Source organism: Dermochelys coriacea, chromosome 18 (assembly GCF_009764565.3).
Source record: "Dermochelys coriacea isolate rDerCor1 chromosome 18, rDerCor1.pri.v4, whole genome shotgun sequence".
NCBI lineage: Eukaryota > Metazoa > Chordata > Testudines > Dermochelyidae > Dermochelys > Dermochelys coriacea.
Genome location: NC_050085.1, coordinates 2,938,285 through 2,961,399, shown reverse-complemented (window position 1 = coordinate 2,961,399; position 23,115 = coordinate 2,938,285). Strand labels below are relative to the sequence as shown.

At 54.0% G+C, this 23,115-nt stretch overlaps 2 protein-coding genes across 3 annotated transcripts in view; one reads left to right on the top strand and one right to left on the bottom strand.

Moving 5' to 3' along the window:
- Nucleotides 1-10,413: 10,413 nt before the first annotated feature.
- On the bottom strand, nt 10,414-21,205 carry PPCS (phosphopantothenoylcysteine synthetase). 2 transcript variants are annotated; one of them, XM_038376742.2, is made up of 3 exons: nt 20,722-21,205; nt 20,281-20,384; nt 10,414-10,974 (listed from the first exon to the last, which is right to left on the bottom strand). In XM_038376742.2, exons 1-3 carry the CDS (start codon nt 21,203-21,205, stop codon nt 10,603-10,605), a joined length of 960 nt encoding a protein of 319 aa, XP_038232670.1. In that variant the 3' UTR covers nt 10,414-10,602. The 2 variants fall into 2 exon arrangements, with proteins under 2 accessions (XP_038232670.1, XP_043356038.1); XM_043500103.1 differs by having other exon boundaries at nt 10,496-10,974; nt 21,083-21,204.
- The window catches only part of ZMYND12 (zinc finger MYND-type containing 12), a 54,347-nt gene continuing 52,435 nt past the window's right edge, over nt 21,204-23,115 (top strand). Inside the window, exon 1 of the mRNA XM_038376740.2 lies at nt 21,204-21,469. Coding sequence (XP_038232668.1) covers nt 21,204-21,469 — 266 coding nt within the window. The remainder of the gene's footprint in view (nt 21,470-23,115) is intronic.

The window sequence follows — 23,115 nt, the reverse complement described above, 5'->3', positions numbered from 1 at the left end:
GGGATTGCAGCGAGTGATCCCAGGGGCAGAGGAATCTGCAGCTCAACCCTGGCAAAGAGGTCTCAAGAAGGACTGGCACCCTAGGGTTTCTTCCTGGAAACCACGGAAAGCTGCCCAGGCCTGCGAGTGGCCAGCAGGGAGATGTTTGCTAAACGCCTTAAGAGTGACCTGGTGGAGCTGTGCAGGCAGAGGGGGCTGCGCATTGGGAGGTCCACCAAGGAAAAGCTGATTGCCCAGTTGGAGGAGAGGGATCGCTTGGATGACCTTGTCCCTGAGGGAAGCTGCCTGGTGGATGCAGTGTGGGCCCGGGGGCCTAACCAGGCTGGGAGGGATCAGACTGCTGCCAAGGACATCCCGAGACCCTTCCTACCTATGCCTGGGGTAGAGGTTGGGGGAAGCCCAGCGAATACTGAGGGCACCCTGACCCCGGCAGCCAGCAGGGGATCCTCCTGGCGGAACTCCCCATCCCTGGGGTGGAGGCGGCTGGAATGGGAGAGGGAGATAAAAATGAGGGAGCTGGAGGATCATGCAAAACAGTGTCAACATGAGTGGGAAGAGGAGAAGCAAAGACAGCGTGAACTGGAATTGGCCAGGCTGAGGAGCAGTGGGGCCCCGGCTGCGGTGAGTGAGGGGGGACCCAAGACTGCAAGGAGCTTTGATAAGTACTTCCTGACCCAGCTTAAGGAGGGGGAAGACGTAGATAACTTCCTGACAGCCTTTCAGAATGCCTGCGAAATGCACAGGGGTGACCTTCCAGACAGGCTCCAGTTTCTCACCCCTTTACTGGACCCCAAAGCCATGGATTTGTACAGCCGAATGACGGGGCAGAGGCAGGGGACTACAAGCTGTTCAAAAAGGCCCTGCTCCGTGAGTTTGGGCTGACCCCTGAGATGTACCAGAAAAGGTTCCGGAGTCAGCGTAAAACGCCTGAGGTCACATACCTACAACTGGTCAACTGAATGCAGGGATATGCCCGCAAGTGAACAGCTGGGGCCCCAGTTAAAGAGGACCTGCTTGACTTAATTGTACTGGAGCAACTCTATGAACAGTGCCTTTCCGACCTGAGGCTGTGGTTGATGGACAAAAACCTAGAGAACCCACAGTGTGCAGGGCAGCTGGCCGACGAGTTTGTGAACAGTCGGTCCAGGAGTAGCAGGGAGGAGTCCCAAAAGAACAGGCCCCCCACGATGCAGACAGAGAGTCACCATGGGACCTCCCGGTGGGGAAATATGGAGAACCCCCTCCCAACGGAAACACCTGGCGTCGGGACCCTCCAACCCGCTAGAGGGGACCAACGTGACCTGAGCTGCTATCACTGTGGCCAGAGAGGCCCAGTGCCCCAGGCTCAGGGTCAGACTGAGTAGACCCAACCTACCCAGAGTTAACTGGGTAGGGACCCAGCTGGACAAGGGGCAGACGACCCAGGCAAAGGGGGCTGCCAGCTTACCACCTGCTCAGGAGGGAAGAGTATCCCAGGCCAGCTCCGCTAGAGAGCTGGAGGCTCTGGTCTCAGGATTCTCGGTTTACAGGGAGGGCATGGGGCTGTCCCTCCAGAGAGAGTGCCTTGTTCCCCTGGAGGTGGATGGCAGGAAGCTCAATGGATACTAGAATATGGGCGTGGAGGTGACACTGGTCCGGCCCGAGGTGGTGGCTCCAGATCGGGTGGTGCCCAACACCTACCTGACCCTGACGGGGGTGGGACCCCATTCAAGGTGCCCATGGCAAGGGTACACCTGAAATGGTGGCCCCAGGAGGAGCCCTAGGATGTGGGGGTGCACCAGCATTTGCCCACTGAGGTTTTGATGGGGGGGACCTAGAGGACTGACCAAGCAACCCCCAAAATGCCCTGGTGGTGACCCGTAGACAGAGCCGGCGAGGGGCACTGCGCCCCAACCTTGGGGAAAGTACCACACCGGAGGCGCAGGACCCTACCCTGGTGGGGAGGGAGCGCCAAGGGGCACGGCTCAGAGAGGCTGTGGCCTCAGACCCAGACAATGAGAGGGAACCGGGCCCCATCCCTTCCCCAGCCGCTGAGTTCCAGGCCGAGTTGCAGAAAGATCCCTCCTTGCGGAAGCTCAGGGACCTGGCCGACCTCAGTGTGGTACGGACCATGAGGAGAGGTTGCCAGGAGAGTTTCCTGTGGGAGGAGGGGTTCCTGTACCGAGAATGGGCTCCCCCAAGGGAAGTGGAGTCCTGTGGGGTCAGGAGGCAGCTGGTGGTACCCCAGAAGTATTGCTGCAAGTTACTCTACCTGGCCCATGACATCCCCCTCTCAGGGCACCAGGGAATCCGGTGCACCCGGCCGAGGCTGCTACAGTACTTCTAGTGGCCTGGGGTCTTTACCACTTTCCGGCAGTATTGCCGATCCTGTGACCCCTGTCAGAGGGTGGGGAAGGCCTGGGACAAGGGGAAAGCAGCTTTGAGACTTTGCCCATCATAGAGGAACCTTTCCAGAAGATGGCCATGGATATAGTGGGACCTCTCAGCAAGATGACCCGGTCGGGGAAGAAATACATTCTGGTGGTGGTAGATTTTGCCACCCGCTACCCCGAGGCAGTGCCCTCAGCTTCCACTGAAGCAGACACCGTGGCAGATGCACTGCTGACCATTTTCAGCCGAGTGGGGTTCCCCAAGGAAGTCTTGACAGACCAAGGATGCAACTTCATGTCGGCCCTGCTCCGGTGCTTGTGGGAGAAATGTGGGATCCGGCACAACTGGGCCTCAGCGTATCACCCTCAGTCCAATGGGCTGGTGGAGAGGTTCAATGGGATGCTAAAGATGATGCTGAAAACCTTTATGAACCAGCACCCGCAGGATTGGGACAAGTATTTACGTCATCTGCTGTTCGTGTACAGGGAGGTACCCCAGAAGTCTACCAGATTTTCGCCTTTCGAACTGTTATATGGAAGGAGGGTAAGGGGACCCCTGGACCGGATGAGAGACGAATGGCAGGGGAAGGCCACTCCCAATGGAGAGTCAGTGGTAGAGTATGTCCTGATCTTCCAAGAGAGACTTGCTGAACTCATGGGCCTGGCCAGGGACAATCTGGCCAGAGCCCAGAAGAAGCAGAAGGTCTGGTATGACTGCACAGCGCGGGCCCACACCTACACCACCGGGGATCAGGTGATGGTTCTCATCCCCGTGAGAAAGAACAAACTACAGACCGCCTGGAAGAGCCCGTTCAAGGTTGTCAAGCAGCTAAATGAGGTAAACTATGTGGTGGAGCTGTCTAACCGGGCCCACCACCGCCAGGTGTACCAAGTGGAATATGATGAAGCCATATTATGCCAGGGGAAATGTGGTGTTGGCCGTGTCTGGACATTGGGAGGAGCAGGGAGATGACCCTTTAGCCGATCTATTCCCTGGGACCACAGTTGGTTCACCCCTGGAAACAGTTCCCCTCTCGGATCAGCTAACCCCTGCCCAGCAACCTGAGATCAGAGGGGTGCTGCATCCATACCAACAGCTGTTTTCCAACCAGCCTGGACGCACTAATCTGACTGTCCACTGGGAGTTTGGACCTACTGCCTCTGCCTACCTTTGGGCTCCCCCTGCAACCTCAGTACCTGTCTGGCCTTAAACTAGGCCTGCAGGCTGGGGGGTTTCCAGGCCAGAGCTCCCCAGCTCCCTTGGCTTTCCCCCAGCCCTGCTCCACCTCGGGTGCTCTGGTACACTCCACAACAACCAGGCCTGTCTCCATCCACAGCTAGAGAAAACTATCTGCTCTTGGCCCACTGCCCTCTTATAAGGGCCAGCCCTGATTGGAGCTTGGCCACAGCTGAGCATGCTTCCCCCAGTCAGCCCGGGGAACTGTTTGCTTGCAGCTTCAGCCCCCTCCCAGCCATGGTTTTAAGCCTTCTAGGGCAAGAACAGATGATCATCCTGCTACAGGAAGGAGAGATCAGTCTGTTCAGGTTGTCCTGCTAGCTGGAGCTCTCTCCCTTTCTGGGCTGCTACTGCTGCTGTTTGGAGCTCCCTCCCTGGGCTGTTGCTGCTGGCTGGAGCTCTCTGCCTCCCTCCCTGGAGGGCTGCTGCTAGCTGGGACTCCTCCTGGGAGCTGCCGCTGCTGCTGTGGGGAGGGGGAGCCTTGCTGGCCTGCCCCCCCCATCCCCACCCCTATGGAGGAAGGAGAAGCGAGGACCCCACCACTACTACTCTTGTCACCCCTGACCTGGCTGGCTGCTGCCCGCCTGCTGCTGCTCCTAAACTTGCTGCCTCATGGAGGAGGAGGAAGGCTGCTGTGAGGAATTGTGGAGGGGGTTGGTTATTGGACTGAGTGACTTTAACAGCTGTGCTCCTGGGGTGGTGGTAGCCTTTTGCTGCTGTGGGGGGCTGGAGGAGAGGTGTGGAGCCCTCCCTCAGTCCTGCTGCCCCCCACCACATTCTCCTTCACCACCACCCCTTTTTGCCACTGCCCTCTCCCCAACCCAGCTGACCATCAACACCTGGTGCTCACCCCTCGACAGGGCTGCTTGCTTCTTCGCCCACCACCACCTGGGACTGTTTCCAGCAGCGAGCAAGGACTGGAGTGAGCCCCACAAGTGCTCGTGGGTGCACTCCCTCCCCCCTTTTGTTTGGACTTGGTTCCCCTTCCTCAGTTGCAGTTAGGTGGAGGGCCTCCCCATTACCCCCCAGCCCAGTTTTTTCCTCCCATAGCTCCATGGAGAATTTTCCCTGGTTGTTTGACTGTTCCACCCTGACCCCATCCTAGGTTGCTGGGTTTGTTAGTGTGCCTGCCCTGCCCCAACTCTTGCAAGTTTGTTGCTTTGCCTGCCACGCCCTTCCCCAGGAGTTTGGTCCCCCCCCTTATGCTCTACTTGCCCCGCCCACAGTTGTTTGCTGTTCCCCCTGACTCCCGCTGACTCTTGCCCCACTCAACCGACAGTTTGGTGTGCCCATGTCCCCTTTTGGAGCACTTGTGCCCCCACCCCTTTTAAGTTGTTTATCCTGATCCATGCACCTCCTCTAATGCTATCGTAGGTCTTCCCCGTTCGAGTGCAGCCGGAGGAGCCGGCACCCTGCCCTGCGCCTGTGATTGTCCCCGTGTCCTTCTGTTGTTAGCACCCTCCTCCCCTGCCTACAGCCTAGCGGGGAGGAGTGGTTGCTTCTTCCCTTCCCCCGGTGCCCCCCTACAGTTGCCCCCCCCCATCCACGCTGGTACCCTCCTTCTTGCATACAATCTAGCAGGGAGGAGTGGTTGGCCCTGTCTCACCTTCCCTATTCCCAATACTCTGTTTGCTGGACCCTCCTCCCCTGCCTGTCGTCTAGTGGGGAGGAGCAGTTGTCCATAGTCCTAACCCTGATTTAGGGCCCTCTCCTGCCTCTTTCCACTATGGAGGAGGACCCTGGCCCCACCCTTGCTCCTGCCCCTACTGCTCCCATAGTTCCTCCCTTGCCCACCCCAGCGGCTACCCTCTCAGCTACCACTAGCCTAGACTCCACTGCTGCCATGGCTGCCTCTTCCGGCAGCAAAAAAGGGCCAGGGGAATAAAAAGGGCAAAGGCCCCGTCTGGAAAACAAAACCTCCCGTTGGTTGGGCTGCCCTCCCTGCCGTGGCCCTGACATCTGCCTCGGCCCCTTCCTCCCCAGCTGTTCCCTTCACCGGCTCTGGGGGCGCTCCATCTCTAGCCCACAGAGCATACGCCCAGGTGGCCGCTGCCCCCCGCTTGCCGCCGCACCATCTGCCCTGACTGCCGCCTCCAGTACCGTTCCTGGCAGCCAGGGCCCCTTCCCCTCGCTGACCAGGAGGCATGGGGTCTACTGCCATTGCCCCTCCCCCCGCGGAGGAGAGGGCGGCAAGACCTCTGCCGGCTGAGGGATAGGGCCCGCCCCACAGGGAGGTTTCCCTTCATCCTGTTGTCCCGCCCTTGCCACCCCGAGCCCCGAAACAATCGCCCTTGCCCGCTGGCCCTGCCCCTACTGACCAGCCCTCCACCTCCACTTCGGAGGGCTGGGTGCTCATCTGGGGGAAGCGCGGTGCCAGTAAATCATGGGGGCTCGATTCCTCCCCTCTGATGAAGAGGGAGAGGAGGCCCCCCCAAAATACTATGGGGGGGCTATGTTACATTTTCTGCCACGTGCCAGGATGGAGCCCAGCAAGAGACGCCGGCTATGGCAGCCATGACAGCAGACGGAGGTGTCACCGCTCCCCTTGTTAATTCCCCTCCCGAGGAGGCCTCTGTAGGAGTTCCCCCGGCCCCTTTGCCATCTGTGCACCCTGCCGCTGTCGATAGCGGGGCTATTACTGCCCTGGTTCCTGGCGGGGAGGACTCTGGGGCTACGGGGACTGAATTTACTTCCATATTTGAGGAGATCGAGGCCCTGGGTCTGACCCCAGTCACTCGGGAAGGACGACCCCCCTCAGCCAGCGGGCCTTGATTTGGGTGGTGGCTCAATTCCATTGCCCCCTCCTCCTTCTCCCTGCCCTTCACTCCCAACTGTAGCCCCCGTTCTGGTCCTGGGGGCGCCCCTGGCTCTCCCTATTTGCCCAGCCGTGGATGACGCCTCACTTGAGGCCGCCAAGCCCGTAGAGGCCATGGCCGATGCCGAGCAGTCGGGTTCTGAGCCTGTGGGCGTCCCTCTACCATGCGGACGGAGCGGTTGGCTTCCCCTCCGGAGGGGGGCCCCACTGAAGTTTCCATAGTGCCTGACACCGTGGCTGCAGGTGACGTGTTTCTCACAGCTCCCATGCCCGGCGTCAGCGAAGGCCCCTCTCTAGCCCTGGATCCATTTGTCCCCAAATCTCGGCCGAGAGGAGCCGCACCCTGATAGCCCGGCTGTCGGGGACCGTGAATCCATCAGTTTCCCCGTTCCTGTTTCTGCCCCTGCTCCTGGCCCCTTTCCTGCCCCGGTTCCAATGTTGGCCCTCGTCCCTGATCCTGCCTCTTTTTCTGTCCATGTCCCTGGTCCTGCCCCCGCCCTGATCCTATTTCCGCCCCCAATGAGTCGCTTGCCCCTTTCCCCGCCACTGCCCATGTTATTGCCACCCCAGAGGTTGTCTCGTTTCCTTTATCTACGGACAATTCTCGGGGCGGTTTTCGTGTCCCCTCTTCCCAACATTATGGGGGCTGCACTGTTCCCTCCGCTGCCCCCTCTTGTGCCGGGGATGGGGACAGGCTGCCCAGCGCAACTGCACCGGGGTTCTGCTCCATGCTTGCCCATCTCCGCAGGCCACGAACATCTTTTCAGGGCCTCATCGGAGGACGGCAGCGGGTTGGCTGCTGCATCCCCGCTCTGCACTGAGGGAAGAGCTGTGCCATTTCCTTCTGGACACTTGTGGCTCACAGGGCAAGGTGCAGCTCGCCCTCCAGCGTTAGGGAGACTTCCATCGTGTCCTCCGGGCCGTGAAGGGCCTTTTGAGGGAGGGGAGAGGGACCGGGAGGGAGGGCCTCGCGGCCTACCGGCGGGCCCATAAGTTCCGCGACTCCCTGATGACCTTGCTGGTGGCTGGAGTTTCCTCCTTGGACTGCTGCTGCCACTGCTGCTGAGTGAGGGGGGGGGCCTTGCCTACCTTGCCTTGGTCCCAGGGGTGAAGCCCCTCACCCTGCCTATGGCCCAGATTCCTGTGCAGACCCAGGAGGGGTGGGGCTGGCTGGTCATTGGGGTTCTCCAGGATATCAGCTGTGAGACCCTGATAGGGGGTGACTGTGTCTCTTTGGGACAGGATCTAGGCCCTGCTCCTGTGCGGCCAAGGGTTTGAATTTGAATCCAGGGAACTAATTGGCAGAGAGGGAAATGGTCAGTGAAAATGCAGATGACCTGGCTGGCAGGGCAGCGAGCTGCTAGTCTTAGGCTACCTGCCTGCCTGTAACCAGACCCCCTGGGCTGGGTGGGACAGAAAGATGCTCCCTGCCCCCCTGCACACCAGAGAGGGGGCTCACGCTGGCTCTGATGCCATAAGGAGAGCAGAGATCTCACTGCCTGGCCCCACTGGGACAGCAAGGACAGTGCTGAGCACAGTGGGAACTGACACTCAAGCTGAGTGGGGGACCCACAGACAGGGCAGGTCAGCTGCCAACCAGGTTCACCTTGTCCAGAGGCGCTGCTGGGAAGTGATCCCACCGCAGGGAGGGAGTGACCAGGGACAGGGCTCAGCAGGGCTGTGACCCCAGGCCCAGCCCACTAAAGGGAACAAGTCCCACTTCCTTCCCCAGCAGCTGAATTCCCGACTGAGCCACAGAAGGATCCCTCCTTGGAAGAGCTGGGGGAACTTGCTGGCCACAGTGCTGCAAACCCCTGTGGAGAAGGCTGCAGGGACAGATTCCTGTGGGAGAAGGGATTCCTGTACTGGGAATAGGCTCCCCCAAGGGAAGTAGAACTGTGGGGGATAAGGAGGCAGCTGGGTTGCCCCAGAAGTATCGCCGCCGGCTGTCGTACCTGGCCCATGATGTCCCTCTCTCGGGACACCAGGGGATCCAGGGCCCCAGGCAGCGGCTGCTACAGAACTGTGACTGGCCCAGAGTCTGGGACGCGGCCCAGTGGCACTGCAGGTCCTGCGACACCAGCCAGAGGGTGGGGAAGGCCCGGGATATGGGTGAAGTCCCCTGGAGACCCTGGCCCATCACATAGGAAACTTTCCAGAAGGTGGCTATGGACATAGTGGGGCCCCTCAGCAAGGCGACCCGGTTGGGGAAGAAATATGTACTGATGGTGATGGATTTCGCCACCCGCTACGCAGGGGCGGGGGCTCTGTCCTCCCAGGTGAAGAGGGTGCTAGGCTGCCTCAAGGAGGTAGGACTGACGGTGAAATCTGCAAGGTGTAAGGTGGGGATGGCAGAGGCGTTGTACTTGGGCCACAAGGTGGGGAGCAGCTGCCCAAGCCCAGAGCTGGCCCAGGTCAAGATGGGGGCTCTTAATCAAGAGAGCCTGAATTGCAGCCCTCCAGACTGGAGTGCTGGGAGAAGACACTATCCCAGTTTGAACCCCAGGGGTACTGGGCTGGCAAAAGAGCACGGGCCACATAAACCTTCCCACGTGCAGCATGCAAGTGCCATCGAGCACACCTGACCTAAGGGAGGGCATGAAACAGGAAGGGCATAAAACTGGAAGGGCCACCCATGAATGGGAGTGATGGTGGGGCATCCATGGGAACATCAATGGGTTCGAACTTCCCCAGGTCACCGGCTAAAGTGACCTCACTCAGTTCAGTCTCCTAAGGGGGAGAGATGTGACGAAGCGGAACAGTTCTTAATGTTTCCTCTGAATACTGCAGGGGTGCCTCAGTTTCCCCTATGCATTTCTTAAGTCTTTAGGTGGTGGGATAAGGGGGTATGATTGTTGCAGAGCAAAGGGCCAGGGCACATAAATGGAGACACTCTGTCTCCTGGCAACTGATGGCCTGGCCCTTCCCCCCTGCAAGGTGAGAGCTAAAGGAGAACAAAGGAATCCAGTTACCTCCTGGCTCAGGAAAGGGACAAAGCCCAGAGGAGGAGGGGCTGGAGGGGGAGTCAGTTGGGACTGGCTGGGGACGAGGAGTGAAGTGCAGATGTGGTTGTCTGGCTCACTGCCCCCCAAAATGGACCCAGTTGAGGGGTCCTGTTCTCTGCACCTACAAGCTCTGTGATAGACCATGTTCCTGTCCTCTAATAAACCTTCTGTTTTACTAGCTGGATGAGAGTCACATCTGCCTGCGGAGTTGGGGGGCAGGTCCTTCTGGCCCCCCCCAGACCCCGCCTGGGTGGACTCGCTGTGAGAAGCGCACGGAGGGGCAGAGGATGCTGAATGCTCTGAGGTCAATCCCAGGAAGGGGGAAGGCGGGTGAGCTGTGTGTCCTGCAGACAGTCTGCTTCCCAGAGAGGAGACTTCCCCAGAGTCCTGACTGGCTTCGTAGGGAGCAGTTCCAAAGTATCGCCCGGGGACTCCATGACACTGCCCTTTCCCCATCTACTCCTCTATGGACTTCCTATCTATGGCTCCATAAAGTCACAAGACCGCCACATCAGCCTCCTGTTACTGGCCAAAATGATCATTTACCACACCAGGAAGAAGCAGCCTGACAGGGAGGTTCACTGCAATTGTAGGGACTACTTTTGTTCAGTCACTGTCTCACATCCAGAAAGATTTCCTCTGACTTCACCTCCTTCGTGGCGCTATGGGTGCTGTTCAGGGTTCTCTGCTCAGTGTCCCCATATAGTTTCCGTTTTACATCTTTGACTGAACCCCCCCCCCCTTTCCTGTTTAATCATTTGCTGTCCCCTGTCTCTGTGACCATTCTCCCATTTGAGGAAGGGGGGAATTTTGTTCCGTTGGGCTCTGCCCATCCTTCTGGGACTTAAAAATGGGCTGCTACATGCAGTTTTTGAAGAGGCAGAAACTGTACCATACACCCATCTATCCCTTGCTTCCCCACCCCCGCACAAGGAGAGGATTAGGGAAATATCCCTCTCTTCTCTAAAAACTTGCACAATACCATCCTTAGGGGAATGTTTTCATTTCAGTTTTTTGGTTTTTTTTAACATAAGCAGCAAATAACTTATGTAGTCATGTATGAGCCAAATTATGGTGGATGTTCACACTTTTTACCTCAAACATAATGCCTCAGATGGTCCCCCCCCCATTTACTGTAATAGAGAGTTCCTCCAGTTCCATTCACACCCTCAAAGTTCAATTTGTTTCTGATAATTCAGAGCTAGAATAAGCTGGTCCCTTCCTTTCAGAGTGTTTATCTATAAATGCCGTGTGTTGAGACTGAAGATGGCTTACTATCTTCTCCTCTATTTCCACGCCTTGTACTATTTCTTCATTAGAAAGTGATAATTTAGTTTCAGAGTCTTTGGTTACAAGAAGAACAGATGTTCTCCGTGAATCAAGAACATTTGCTATCACCACCTGATGACGATATGTCTCCAGCGCCTTCCGTGATTTATCAATTAAGATAGAGGGATCAGTTTCCAATTTAAAGGAAATAACAAATGCTTCAGGGGCCCATTCTTTGACTAGAGGAGACAGCATTTTTGGCACCATCTTCATTGTGATCTGCATTGGGGGAAAAAAAATTCAGTAGACAGAAGTTTCAGCACACGTTAGTATGACATTTAAATATGAGAGATAAAGACAGTGAATAGGGATGTGCCAGCTTCATGTTACATTATGCTTAAGAGTTCTGGGGTGAATTATTTCCAAAATGCCATTTTGCTAAACCTTACTAGGGAGGATCAAAGGTGTCATTAATGTACCAGCACAGTGAAACTCATTTTGGGTACCAGTTTGGATAACAAAAATGAGGATCTACTTAGCAGATGAATCAGCACAAAGTAATAGTATCAACATGCAAGTTCCTGCTATTGAGAAGCTAAATTCATCCCAAGTCTATTATTGGGGAAGAAGTAACCACGTTTATAACAATAATCCTGTTTGAAACTGAATTTTCAAACCTGTAAAATATACATACATAATCAGATGTACTTGAAAATTGGTATTGCAGTTCAGGAAGTGAGATACTATCTATGGTACATATTATGGTAGGTCATTTGGTGAAGGAGTTCCCAAGATACAGTCCTCCAAAAAATGCAGGAGCTTCAGAGGGGATGAGTTGGACTACAGAAGCCAGCCCACAGCCATGCCTTGTTTACTTTCTCATTTAAATACCATGCTAAATTAACAATCCCAAATATTAATATGAAGTTATGGTTCCAGATACTCCACAAGGTCCAATGCTCCTCATGCCCAAAGGCTACATAAGATGCTGATTCTCACTGCAGCAAGTCTGAAAGAGGGCTCAATTCGGAGCTCAGAGCGAGGAAGTACCAAGATGGCAGGAGATAAAGGGTTCACGTTAAGGCAAGCCCAAGACAGGGTTCAGTAAAGCATTGAGAGTTGGTATCTATCTGAGTGATCTACACTGAAGATCCCTGGAGCTGTGGGTCTTAGTAACTGCCAGGAAGACAGGCTAAAGAGACTGACCTTTGGGTACTGCTTTGTGTGGACTTACCACTGGAGTACCCTGGAAGGTATGGGAACAAATGTGACCTGTCCAGAGGGCCAAAAGAAGCTGCGGACCACCACAGGACCGAGACAGCCATCACCAGAGGGTGTTATAGAAGGAAAGATTGCTATGCCACACCCATCCAACAGGGGGCACACTTGCAGTGAGTCCCTTCTACAGTGAATAGCCTTTGTTCAGCTAATATCGGATGAGAGTAAATAGCTGCAAAATGTATTTTAACTGATGAGATGGCAGCATCCAAGTATTCAGATGAAGTAAATATCCTAATATTGATTGAATAGGAGCTAAAAACTGGGTTTATGTTAATGTTGGTTGCCCACAAGAACCTTTTCCACTGATGATCATAACACCACCACATTGATTGTTTACTGGAGACTAACAGAAGTTTTGTGTTTTTTTTTAAACAGGACAGTCTTGTGAAGAAGTCAGTCTGTGGTCCAAATGGCAAATCTGACCATTCTGGGTCACCAGGCCTGGTATTGTGAAGAAAAGACCGAAATTTCTTCTAATAGGTGCAGCAGATCTGAGAACTACTGTTGCCTTGCCCAGGCCAGGCCAATCACAATAACCTTGGTTTTGTCTTGTTCGATTTTCTCGAATTCTTTGATTTAGAGGAAGGGGAGGGGGGAATGCATAGAGCGGACCTACTCCCCAGTCTAGATGAAATGCATCCAAGATGGACCGATTGTCTGCTCCTGCCCTGGAGCAAAACCTCAGGAATTTGGAATTGTCTTGTTGCAAAGTTTTATGTCTGGATACCCCCACCTGGAGTAGATGTTGTTTGCAGTCAGGTCTTTGAGTGCCCACTCATAATTATGGTGTAAGTCTCTACTCAGCTGATTTGCTAATATGTTGTCCTTGTAAAAGTGAAGAGCTATGGGATATATTTGTTGTACCTTGCAACACTCTCACAAAGCCAGGGCCTTTTTGCAGTTGGCTGGATTTGCTCCCTTGCTTCTTCACATAAAACATTGTCAGTAACTGCCTGAGCCACTCTGTCCTGAAGGTGGGGAAGAAATTCAGGAATGCCAAAACGTAGTGCTCTCCCCTGCCTACATTAGAAGCATCAGAAGAAACTGTGATCAACAAAGCTGGGGGGTTAACTCCTTTGAGTTCACTGCAACATTCAGACTACCACATGAAGGATAGGAACACCTCCTTGGAGAGTGTTATTCTCATAAACACACTGTCTGTATTTGGTATGCAGCGCATTCTTATTCAATGTTGTCCAGGTCTTACCTTAGGTGAGCATAAGAAGTTACAGAGTAGCAGCCGTGTTAGTCTGTATTCGCAAAAAGAAAAGGAGTACTTGTGGCACCTTAGAGACTAACAAATTTATTTGAGCATAAGCTTTCGTGAGCTACAGCTCACTTAAAAATGCATCCGATGAAGTGAGCTGTAGCTCACGAAAGCTTATGCTCTAATAAGAAGTTACGTATGTCACCAAATCCATAAGGCCCCTCAGCTTGAGAAAAAACATCACTGAAGTTGTCTTGCAATATATCTATTGCTGTAAGAATTGTAAAATATTTTTCTTCTGGGCAAAAAGCTCTGCCTTTTTAAGAATCCAGAATTGCCTCAATAAAAGATATGATCTGGATTGGAGTTTTTTGTGAGTTTTTGGAGTTTAATTTGAGCTAAAGTATTAGGAACTTATGTTTGCGACATAGCTATTGCTACATCTTCCTGTGAGGAAACACTAATGAGCCAGGTTTCAGAGTAGCAGCCGTGTTAGTCTGTATTCACAAAAAGAAAAGGAGTACTTGTGGCACCTTAGAGACTAACAAATTTATTAGAGCATAAGCTTTCGTGAGCTACCGATGAAGTGAGCTGTAGCTCACGAAAGCTTATGCTCTAATAAATTTGTTAGTCTCTAAGGTGCCACAAGTACTCCTTTTCTTTTTACTAATGAGCCAATCATCTTAGTAAGGGTAGATCTGGAAACCTGATCTCTCTTGCAGTAAACCCAGCATCTTCTAGTTTCTCTGGAACCTCATCTGTTCTTGAGCTAAAGAGCCCTTCCCCATCAAATGGAAAGTCTTTTACTTGGGTTCTTGTCTCTGAAGGGAGCCTGGACAACTGCTGACTCCAATGGTGCCTCGAGGTGATCACAGATGCTAATGCTCTGGATGTCATATCTGAAGAACTGAAAGATGCTCTCAACCAAGTGAACTCTGGTAATCAGTGTGTTGTCTAGTTTTGTCTCCTCTTCCAGTATTAACTGTGCAAACTATACTCCTGGGGCAATTCTGTGCCACTGCACATGTGCAGAATTTATGTCCCCAGCAGATTTCTTTGCTTTCCCATGGTAAAATAACTTTCCGACAGGGAAGCAAAGGGAAGCCACAAGAGTGGTCAGGCGACCCACGCCAGCGGTATGTTTCAGGTGCCCAGGGCAGCTGGCAGAGAGGTAAATCACTGTGGGGCAAGGGGCGAACTAAGACCTGGCTGATAGCTCCTATCCTGCGCCAGGCTCAGCTACTAGTCTTGGCTGGGCTGGGGAGGATGGGACTTACTCTTTCCCGCATGACATCCTGGGCCATGTCAGACCCCCCCACACCCCGATTTCTCTCCCGGCTGTAGTAAGCTCTGCAAACTCTATCCCCCTGCACTTCCTCCACCCATCGTTCCTCTGCTGCAGGGGGAGGGATCACTGTACAGGAAACTGCCCCCCCATTTGCCCAACCCCCATGCATCCAGACCCTCTCATACCCAGACCTTCCCCCTGTGCCTGGACTACCCCGATTAGCCACCCACACCTGGATCCCCACCCTACTAAGCCCCAACCAGCTGCATCTGGACCCCCTGCTGAACCCCCCAGACCCTCCTGCTGAGCTCTATCACCCCCACACCCCTCCTACTGAGCACCAACCACCTTCACCTGCACCCCCCCTTGAGAGTCTCATTACCATTGCACCCCGAACCCTCCAACAAGCCCCTGATCCTCCATACACCCAGATCACCCACTGAGCTGCCTGCACCCAGACTGCCCCACATAGAACCCCCTCAACCCACACCCAGATCCCGCCATACCAAGATCCTCCACACTTGGATCCTGTCTTGTTGAGCCTGCCTGACCACATCTGGTGCACGTGGCAGGGAGGGGCAAGGCCCTGGGGTGTTTCTGGGGAAGGCCCTGTCCTTCTGCTGTGTCAGGGCTGAGTCTGTCTTGTGGGGAGCTGCACAGTGATCTCCCACTTCTGTGAAGCCATTGGACTGTGCTTCCCACTGCCATACTGGAGCCTCCGCATTTACTTGACAAATAAAATTTGCAGGATTTAAAAATACTGTGTGCAGAATTTTTAATTTTTTGGCATAGAATGCCCTCTGGAGTAAAACTATCTTCTTCCCTAAGTGATATTGATAGCTTGGACTGGATGATAACTGACATGTGCCAGAATACCCTTCTACCTAGAGCACCTAATTTCTTACTCTTTTTATTTGAAAAGGTACAGCAGACTTGACTGCCTTGAGGTCTTTGCAGGGCCACTATCACCACCAATGAATCTCTATAGGGCTGGAAGCTCTGAGGCAGCTGTGTGACTTTATTGACTTGAACTGGGACCGTATAGAATACTGTTGCAACCAAGATCCTGTCGTGGCACCAAATTGTGTATAAAGGGGGTCAAATAAGGTATCTAAGATGAGGTTATGGTTTGCTGGTTAGGATTATGCTATCTGTTTGCATGTATCATTTTTGTATTTAAAGATATAAGTATTGGTTCTATACTGTCTGTATTCCAAACTTATGCTATGCTTCTGGGTGACACCCTATCCAAGTTGGTTTCAGCTCTGCCTAGCCTGCTTGATGTCCCATTAAGGACCATCAGCTATACAAGTGACCCATTGAGAGAAGACAGACATGCCTTGTGACTCAGCAAGGTCTGCAGGGACCTGCCTCTGGACAGAACTCTGAGGTTTTTCCAGGCCATGTGATTGGACAGCTTGTCTTTGGAACAAAGAAAGAGACCACATGGCAAGAGAATATAAAAAGCTGCTGCAGCTCCTCCCTCTTGTCTTCAATCCTGATTCTTACCTCTGGAGGAACTTTGCTACACTGAAGCTTTGAACCAAGGACTGAAAGACCCATCCCAGCTGTGGATGTTCTCCAGAGACTTGATTTGAACCTGCAGTTTATTCCATCACTGCTGCAAGCCTGAACCAAGAACTTTGCCATTACTGTATGTAATTGATTCCATTTAACCAATTCTAGCTCTCATCTATATCTTTTTTCCTTTTATGAATAAACCTTTAGATTTTAAATTCTAAAGGATTGGCAACAGCGTGATTTGTGGGCAAGATCTGATTTGTATATTGACCTGGGTCTGGGGCTTGATCCTTTGGGATCGAGAGAACCTTTTTTCTTTTACTGGGGTATTGGTTTTCATAACCATTTATCTCCATAACGAGTGGCACTGGTGGAGATACTGGGAAACTGGAGTGTCTAAGGGAATTGCTTGTGTGACTTGTGGTTAGCCTGTGGGGTGAGACCAAAGTCTGCTCTGTTTGGCTGGTTTGGTTTGCCTTAGAGGTGGAAAAACCCCAGCCTTGGGCTGTAACTGCCCTGCTTTAAGCAATTTGTCCTGAATTGGCACTCTCAGTTGGGTCCTGCCAAAACCAGCATCATTACAAGCTGGTATAACTTTTCAGCTTTTTTGGAAATTGTTGGTCCAGATGCTGGATTTAATCAAGTATTTTTTGCTGGTTGGAACAAACTATCTAGGACTGATTTTACACCTAGTGGGTGAATCTAGAATATCAAAAACTGTGTGTGCGATTTCCTCTAATACAACAAAAGGGATGTTCAGGATTGTAGCCATCCTTTCTATAAATTTGTATCTTCTGGATGAAGTTGTTCTCACATTATGATCCAGTGATGTCTGAACCTCCATATCCATATCCACACGTTCAGCAGGACCTTCTATTTCTTCTTCAGGGAGTATCTAGGATTAATGGAAACCTTTCCTTTGCTATTCGCAAGAGTGGTGGAACCTTTCCTCTGAAACTTGTGCGAGCAGGCTCCTTTAATAGCTGTCTGGAGGAAGGCCAAACCAGCCCCACTACCTAGGGAGATCATAATCCATGGGTGAGGGAAGATGAACTTGAGGGCTGAAAGATCAGGACTGGAAGACTTGAACTTTTTCTAGATTCTCTGATTTGTTCCCTGGATATCAAACTGGTTTGGAGGAACAAGGGGAGACAGGCAGGTGAGCACTTCAGCAGGCCCTGCTATTAGAAGGTTCCATCAGTCCAAGCTTCACTGTTTGCACATCCCAACAATGTACATGTACAGAGGCTAATCAGAGAAGAATTAATAAATACAGAAGACAGCATCTGGAAGGAAAGAGAACCCTGCTTCACTCTTCAATGACCTCTTCAGGCTACATACAGGAGACAGCTACCTCTGCAGCCTGCTAGTATAAGTCTAGGTCTCACAGGTTAGAGAACTGGACTAGGAATCAGAAGAACAGGGTTCTATTCCCAGCTCCATCACTGACCTGCTGTGTGATCTTAAGCAAATCACTTCCCCTCTCTGCACTTCAGTTTTCCTTCTCACCTTTTGTCTAATTTGTCCAGCTAGACTATAAGCTATTAATCATAGAATCACAGAATATCAGGGTTGGAAGGGACCTCAAGTGGTCATCTAGTCCAACCCCTGCTCAAAGCAGAACCAATCCTCAACTAAATCATCCCAGCCACGGCTTTGTCAAGCCTGACCTTAAAAACTTCAAAGGAAGGAGATTCCACCACCTCCCTAGGTAATGCATTCCAGTGTTTCACCACCCTCCTAGTGAAAAAGTTTTTCCTAATATCCAACCTAAACCTCCCCCACTGCAACTTGAGACCATTACTCCTTGTTCTGTCATCTGCTACCACTGAGAACAGTCTAGATCCATCCTCTTTGGAACCCCCTTTCACGTAGTTGAAAGCAACTATTAAATCCCCCCTCATTCTTCTCTTCTGCAGACTAAACAATCCCAGTTCCCTCAGCCTCTCCTCATAAGCCATGTGTTCCAGTCCCCTAATCATTTTTGTTGCCCTCCGCTGGACTCTCTCCAATTTTACCACATCCTTCTTGTAGTGTGGAGCCCAAAACTGGATCCAGTACTCCACATGAGGCCTCACCAATGTCGAATAGAGTGGAACGATCACGTCCCTCGATCTGCTGGCAATGCCCCTACTTATACAGCCCAAAATGCCATTGGCCTTCTTGGCAACAAGGGCACACTGTTGACTCATATCCAGCTTCTCATTCACTGTAACCCTTAGGTTCTTTTCTGCAGAACTGCTGCCTAGCCATTCGGTCCCTAGTCTGTAGCGGTGCATGGACTTCTTCCGTCCTAAGTGCAGGACTCTGCACTTGTCCTTGTTGAACCTCATCAGATTTCTTTTGGCCCAATCCTCTAATTTGTCTAAGGCCCTCTGTATCCTATCCCTACCCTCCAGCGTATCTCCCTCTCCTCCCAGTTCAGTGTCATCTGCAAACTTGCTGAGGGTGCAATCCATGCCATCCTCCAGATCATTAATGAAGATATTGAACAAAACCGGCCCCAGGACCGACCCTTGGGGCACTCCGCTTGATAGTGGCTGCCAACTAGACATGGAGCCATTGATCACTACCCGTTGAGCCCGACAATCTAGCCAGCTTTCTATCCACCTTATAGTCCATTCATCCAGCCCGTACTTCTTTAACTTGCTGGCAAGAGTAGTGTGGGAGACCACGTCAAAAGCTTTGCTGAAGTCAAGGAACAACACGTCCACTGCTTTCCCCTCATCCACAGAGCCAGTTTTCTCGTCATAGAAGGCAATTAGATTAGTCAGGCATGACTTTCCCTTGGTGAATCCATGCTGACTGTTCCTGATCACTTTCCTCTCCTCTAAGGGCTTCAGAATTGATTCCCTGAGGACCTGCTCCATGATTTTTCCAGGGACTGAGGTGAGACTGACTGGCCTGTAGTTCCCAGGATCCTCCTTCTTCCCTTTTTTAAAGATGGGCACTACATTAGCCTTTTTCCCGTCGTCTGGGACTTCCCCCGATCGCCAGGAGTTTTCAAAGATAATGGCCAATGGCTCTGCAATCACATCCGCTACCTCCTTTAGCGCTCTCGGATGCATGGACCCATGGACCTGTGCTGGTCCAGCTTTTCTAAACAGTCCCAAACCACTTCTTTCTTCACAGAGGGCTGGTCACCTCCTCCCCATGCTGTGCTGCCCAGTGCAGGAGTCTGGGAGCTGACCTTGTTCGTAAAGACAGAAGCAAAAAAAAGCATTGAGTAGCATTAGCTTTTTCCACATCCTCTGTCACTAGGTTGCCTCCCTCATTCAGTAAGAGGCCCACACTTTCCTTGACTTTCTTCTTGTTGCTAACAGACCTGAAGAAACCCTTCTTGTTAATCTTAACATCTCTTGCTAGCTGCAACTCCAGGTGTGATTTGGCCTTCCTGATTTCACTCCTACATGCCCGAGCAATATTTTTACACTCTTCCCTGGTCATTTGTCCAATCTTCCACTTCTTGTAAGCTTCTTTTTTGTGTTTAAGATTAGCAAGGATTTCACTGTTAAGCCAAGCTTGAGAGCTGGGACTGTCTCCTCCCTCATGTTTACAAAGAGCGTGTCACAACTGGGCCCCAGTCTCAGCTGGGGCTTCCAAGTGCTACCAGAATACAAATAACGAATAATGGAGAATGAGTTGTTGCCATGGAGGAATTATCTGAGAAAGGATAATTAAAAAAGGAAACTGGAGATCTCAGTAAAATAGGTACCTATCAAAAAGGAAGCCTTTAATAAAGGGAAGAATAGAGAACAAAATCAGAGGAAAAACAGACAGATCTAGGCTTTCATTACTGCCAATCTAATGAATAGGAATGGCTGATTTGGCACCATAGCACGCTATTTTCAAAGTACTGAGCCTTCATAAGGCCTCGTAGTCCCTGTGAGAGGAGATAATACACCCCAGGTTTGTATATGAAACTCTCAGACAAACAGGAGGAAGTGATTTGCCCAAGGTAACTTAAGTCAGTTTTTGTGGCACCTTAGAAGTGGCTACAGCTCACTTCATCGCGAAAGCTTATGCTCAAATAAATCTGTTAGTCTCTAAGGTGCCACAAGTTCTCCTTTTCTTTTTGCAAATACAGACTAACACGGCTGCTACTCTGAAACCTGTCATTAAGTCAGTTTGAGATCAAGGAATATGGCCCAGGAGTCCTGGTTCCCCACAGAGCGCTAGTAGCACACCGAATCAATAAGCCAGGTTTTGCCCCACATCACACTTTTGGCAAGCAAGATCCAACAAGGGAGACAGAGCAAGGCCCAGTGCCCAGGAGAAGTTGCATCACCTGCAGGGGGCCCTCAGAGGACTGGATCTTGTGCTCAGACATCTCTGATGCTGGGATGTAGAAATCTGATACGGCGGCTGCCAGGTAGAACATCACACTGGAGCCTGTGAGGAAAGGAGCCAGAATCACTGATGGCCCAAGCAGGGCTGATCCAGCCCCAGCAACGCCAGGACCCCCCAAAAAAGAGATGACCTCCCACCCAATGCCACAATCCCCCCCCCACACCAGGACCCCCCTCAAACAGGGCTGACTCCCTCCCACCCACAGCCATCCTAGGTCAGCCCAAGGGTCCAGCTGCCCCAGCCCTCTGGCAGTGGCCAATGGGAGCTACTAGACAGGGCTGAGCCCCGCCCCCTCAGGCCTGACCCCCCAGAGTGCCACGCCCCCAGGCCAGGACACCCAGCGGGGCAGCGGCCTCTTGTCCCACCGCACGCCCCGTACCGAAGGGCGCCAGGGCTCTGGCGGCAGCCCGCAGCAGCGCCAAGTACTCGGTGAGGCTGGTGAACTCGAGCGGCAGGAGCGCGCCTGTCTTCTTGGCGTGCTGGTAGCCGAGCAGCGCGGGCACGAGCCCCGGCAGCGCGGCTGGGTCGGCGGTGACGCTAGGCCCCGTGTGGACGCGCAAAGCGTCCAGGAGGGCGGGACCCGGCGGCGGCAGCGCGCGCGCCCAGGGAAAGGCGGAGCGCGCGCGATGCAGGAAGCAGACGCCGTAGCCGGCGCACACCAGGCGCTCGGCCGAGGCCGCCCCGCGCCGCCCGCTACTGAAGTTCTCCAGGAAGCGCACGGCCCGCGCCTCCAGCGGCACCTGGGTCCCGCCCGACGTCACCAGCGCCACGCGCCGCCCGCGCTCTCTCTGCGCCTCTGCCCAGGCCCGCACGCGCTGCTCCGCCTCCAGCGCGGCCGGCCCGGGCCTGTCCGCCGCCGCCATGCCGGCTGCCCTGTCCGTTGCCGCACCGGAAGCTGCCACCCGGCCCGCCCCGGAAACGCCCCGCCCGGCGCCCCGCCCACGCCGGAAGCCCTGCTTGCTCGGCGACGCGCCGCGTCCCGGCAACAGCTGCCGAGGCGGCGGCGGGAGGATGAACGTGCAGCCGCTGGTGCCCCTGGCTCTGCCCCGCGGGCGGCCGCTGCGCTGCGAGCTGTGCGGGGGGCCGGCCCAGCTGCGCTGCGGGGCCTGCCGCATCACCTACTACTGGTGAGCTGCGCTGCGCCGCGCCGCGCCGCGCCGCGCCGCGCCCCCCCGGCCGCTGCCCCTTCCCCCCGCAGCGCCGCAGCCATTCCCCGCCCCAGCCTGCTCAGTTCCCTGGCCCCCTCCCAGTGCCAGGCCCCTAGCCTGAGGCGGTTTCCATTATATAGGCTACAGGGCTTCCAGTTTGGGTCAATGGCTCCTAGCAAGCCTGGCCGTGGGCTATCTCCGGTCTCATCCCCTCTCCCTGCCCCCCGACCCCATGCGCTGTCACCGCTCCGGTTGCCCGGAGTCCGGTTTTGAGCGGGAAAGTCCGGTCAGATGTGCTGAGCAGACACCAAAATCCGGATCCTGCCGGCAGGGGAGGCACTGGGCCATCAACCCGTGTCAGCAGCTGCTCAGCTGGGGCCACCTCCTACCTGCATCTCGTGTGCAGGCAGGCTCCCGTCAGGCCCCGGCGCAGTTTGGACGGGGGAAGGCAGGTGGAGAGGATGGAAAGACAACGGAGGGGGAGGGGGAGGGGCAGAGCAGTGAGCAACAAGGTCAGGAGGGAAGAGGAGCAAGCTGGGGGTAGGGGCTTGGTGAAAGAGGCCCTGGGAGCAGAGGCAGGGTGGGGGTGGAGAGACAGTGCTGTGCTTCTGCTCTCTCCATTCTCCTACCCCTGTGCCCTGCCCCAGATCCCCGGTCACCCCTATTCCCTGCCCACCCCGGGCTGCCCCCATTCTCCACCAGTGCCCTACCCCAGACCCTGCCCCAATTCTCCTTCCCCCACACAGACCCTGCCCAAGCCCCCTGGCCACCTCCATCCTCGTTTTCCCCCTCTCCCAGTGCCCTGCCCCTTATCTGCATTCTGAGTCCCCACGTCTCGCACCCCCCCCCCAGCCAGCGCCTTGTGACAGCCCCTAGGCCATCTTCATCCTCATTCCCTTCCCCCTCAATGCCCTGCCCTAGCCCCCCAGGCCATCTCAGCCCTTTGTTCCCCTCCTCCCCCTTTCGAATGCCCTGCCCCAGCCCACAGGGCCTCTCCATCCTTGTTCCCCAACCCCAATGCCCTTCCTCCATCACCCCCAGACACTTCTGTCCTCATTCCTCTTTCCATTGTTCCCAGCCCCACAGTCACCCTGCCTTCCTCTGCACCTCCAGGAACCTACTCTTTCTTGGGGACGTTTTCATCCCTGAATCCCCATCTCATTATCCCAGCACCCCTGTTCAACCCCGACCCTTCAGGTATCCTGATCTCATCTGTTAGAACACTCTTCAGCCCTTCCCATCTCGGAGACGCCTATGTGTAATTGCACATCTCATCCTAGGAATGCCCTTTCCTTACACCACTGAGGACAGTTCCAGCAAATCTCTGTCTCTCCCCAGAAAGCCAAGTTCGACACAGATACAGCATACCTGACTCCGTGGGTGCTCGGGTGCTTAGCACCCACCGGCAGCCAGCTCCCCCATCCCACCAGTGCTTACCCCCGCCGGCAGCCCTGCTGATCAATTTCTCACCCTTCTTACCAGCGCCTCCTGCCTGCCACAGATCAGTTGTTCCATGGCATGCAGCAGGTGCTGGGAGGAGCAGGGATGGGACGCGTTCCAGGAAGGGTGTGGAAAGAAGCGGGGTAGGAACAGGAAGAGGTGGGGTGGGGGTGTGGCCTTGGAGG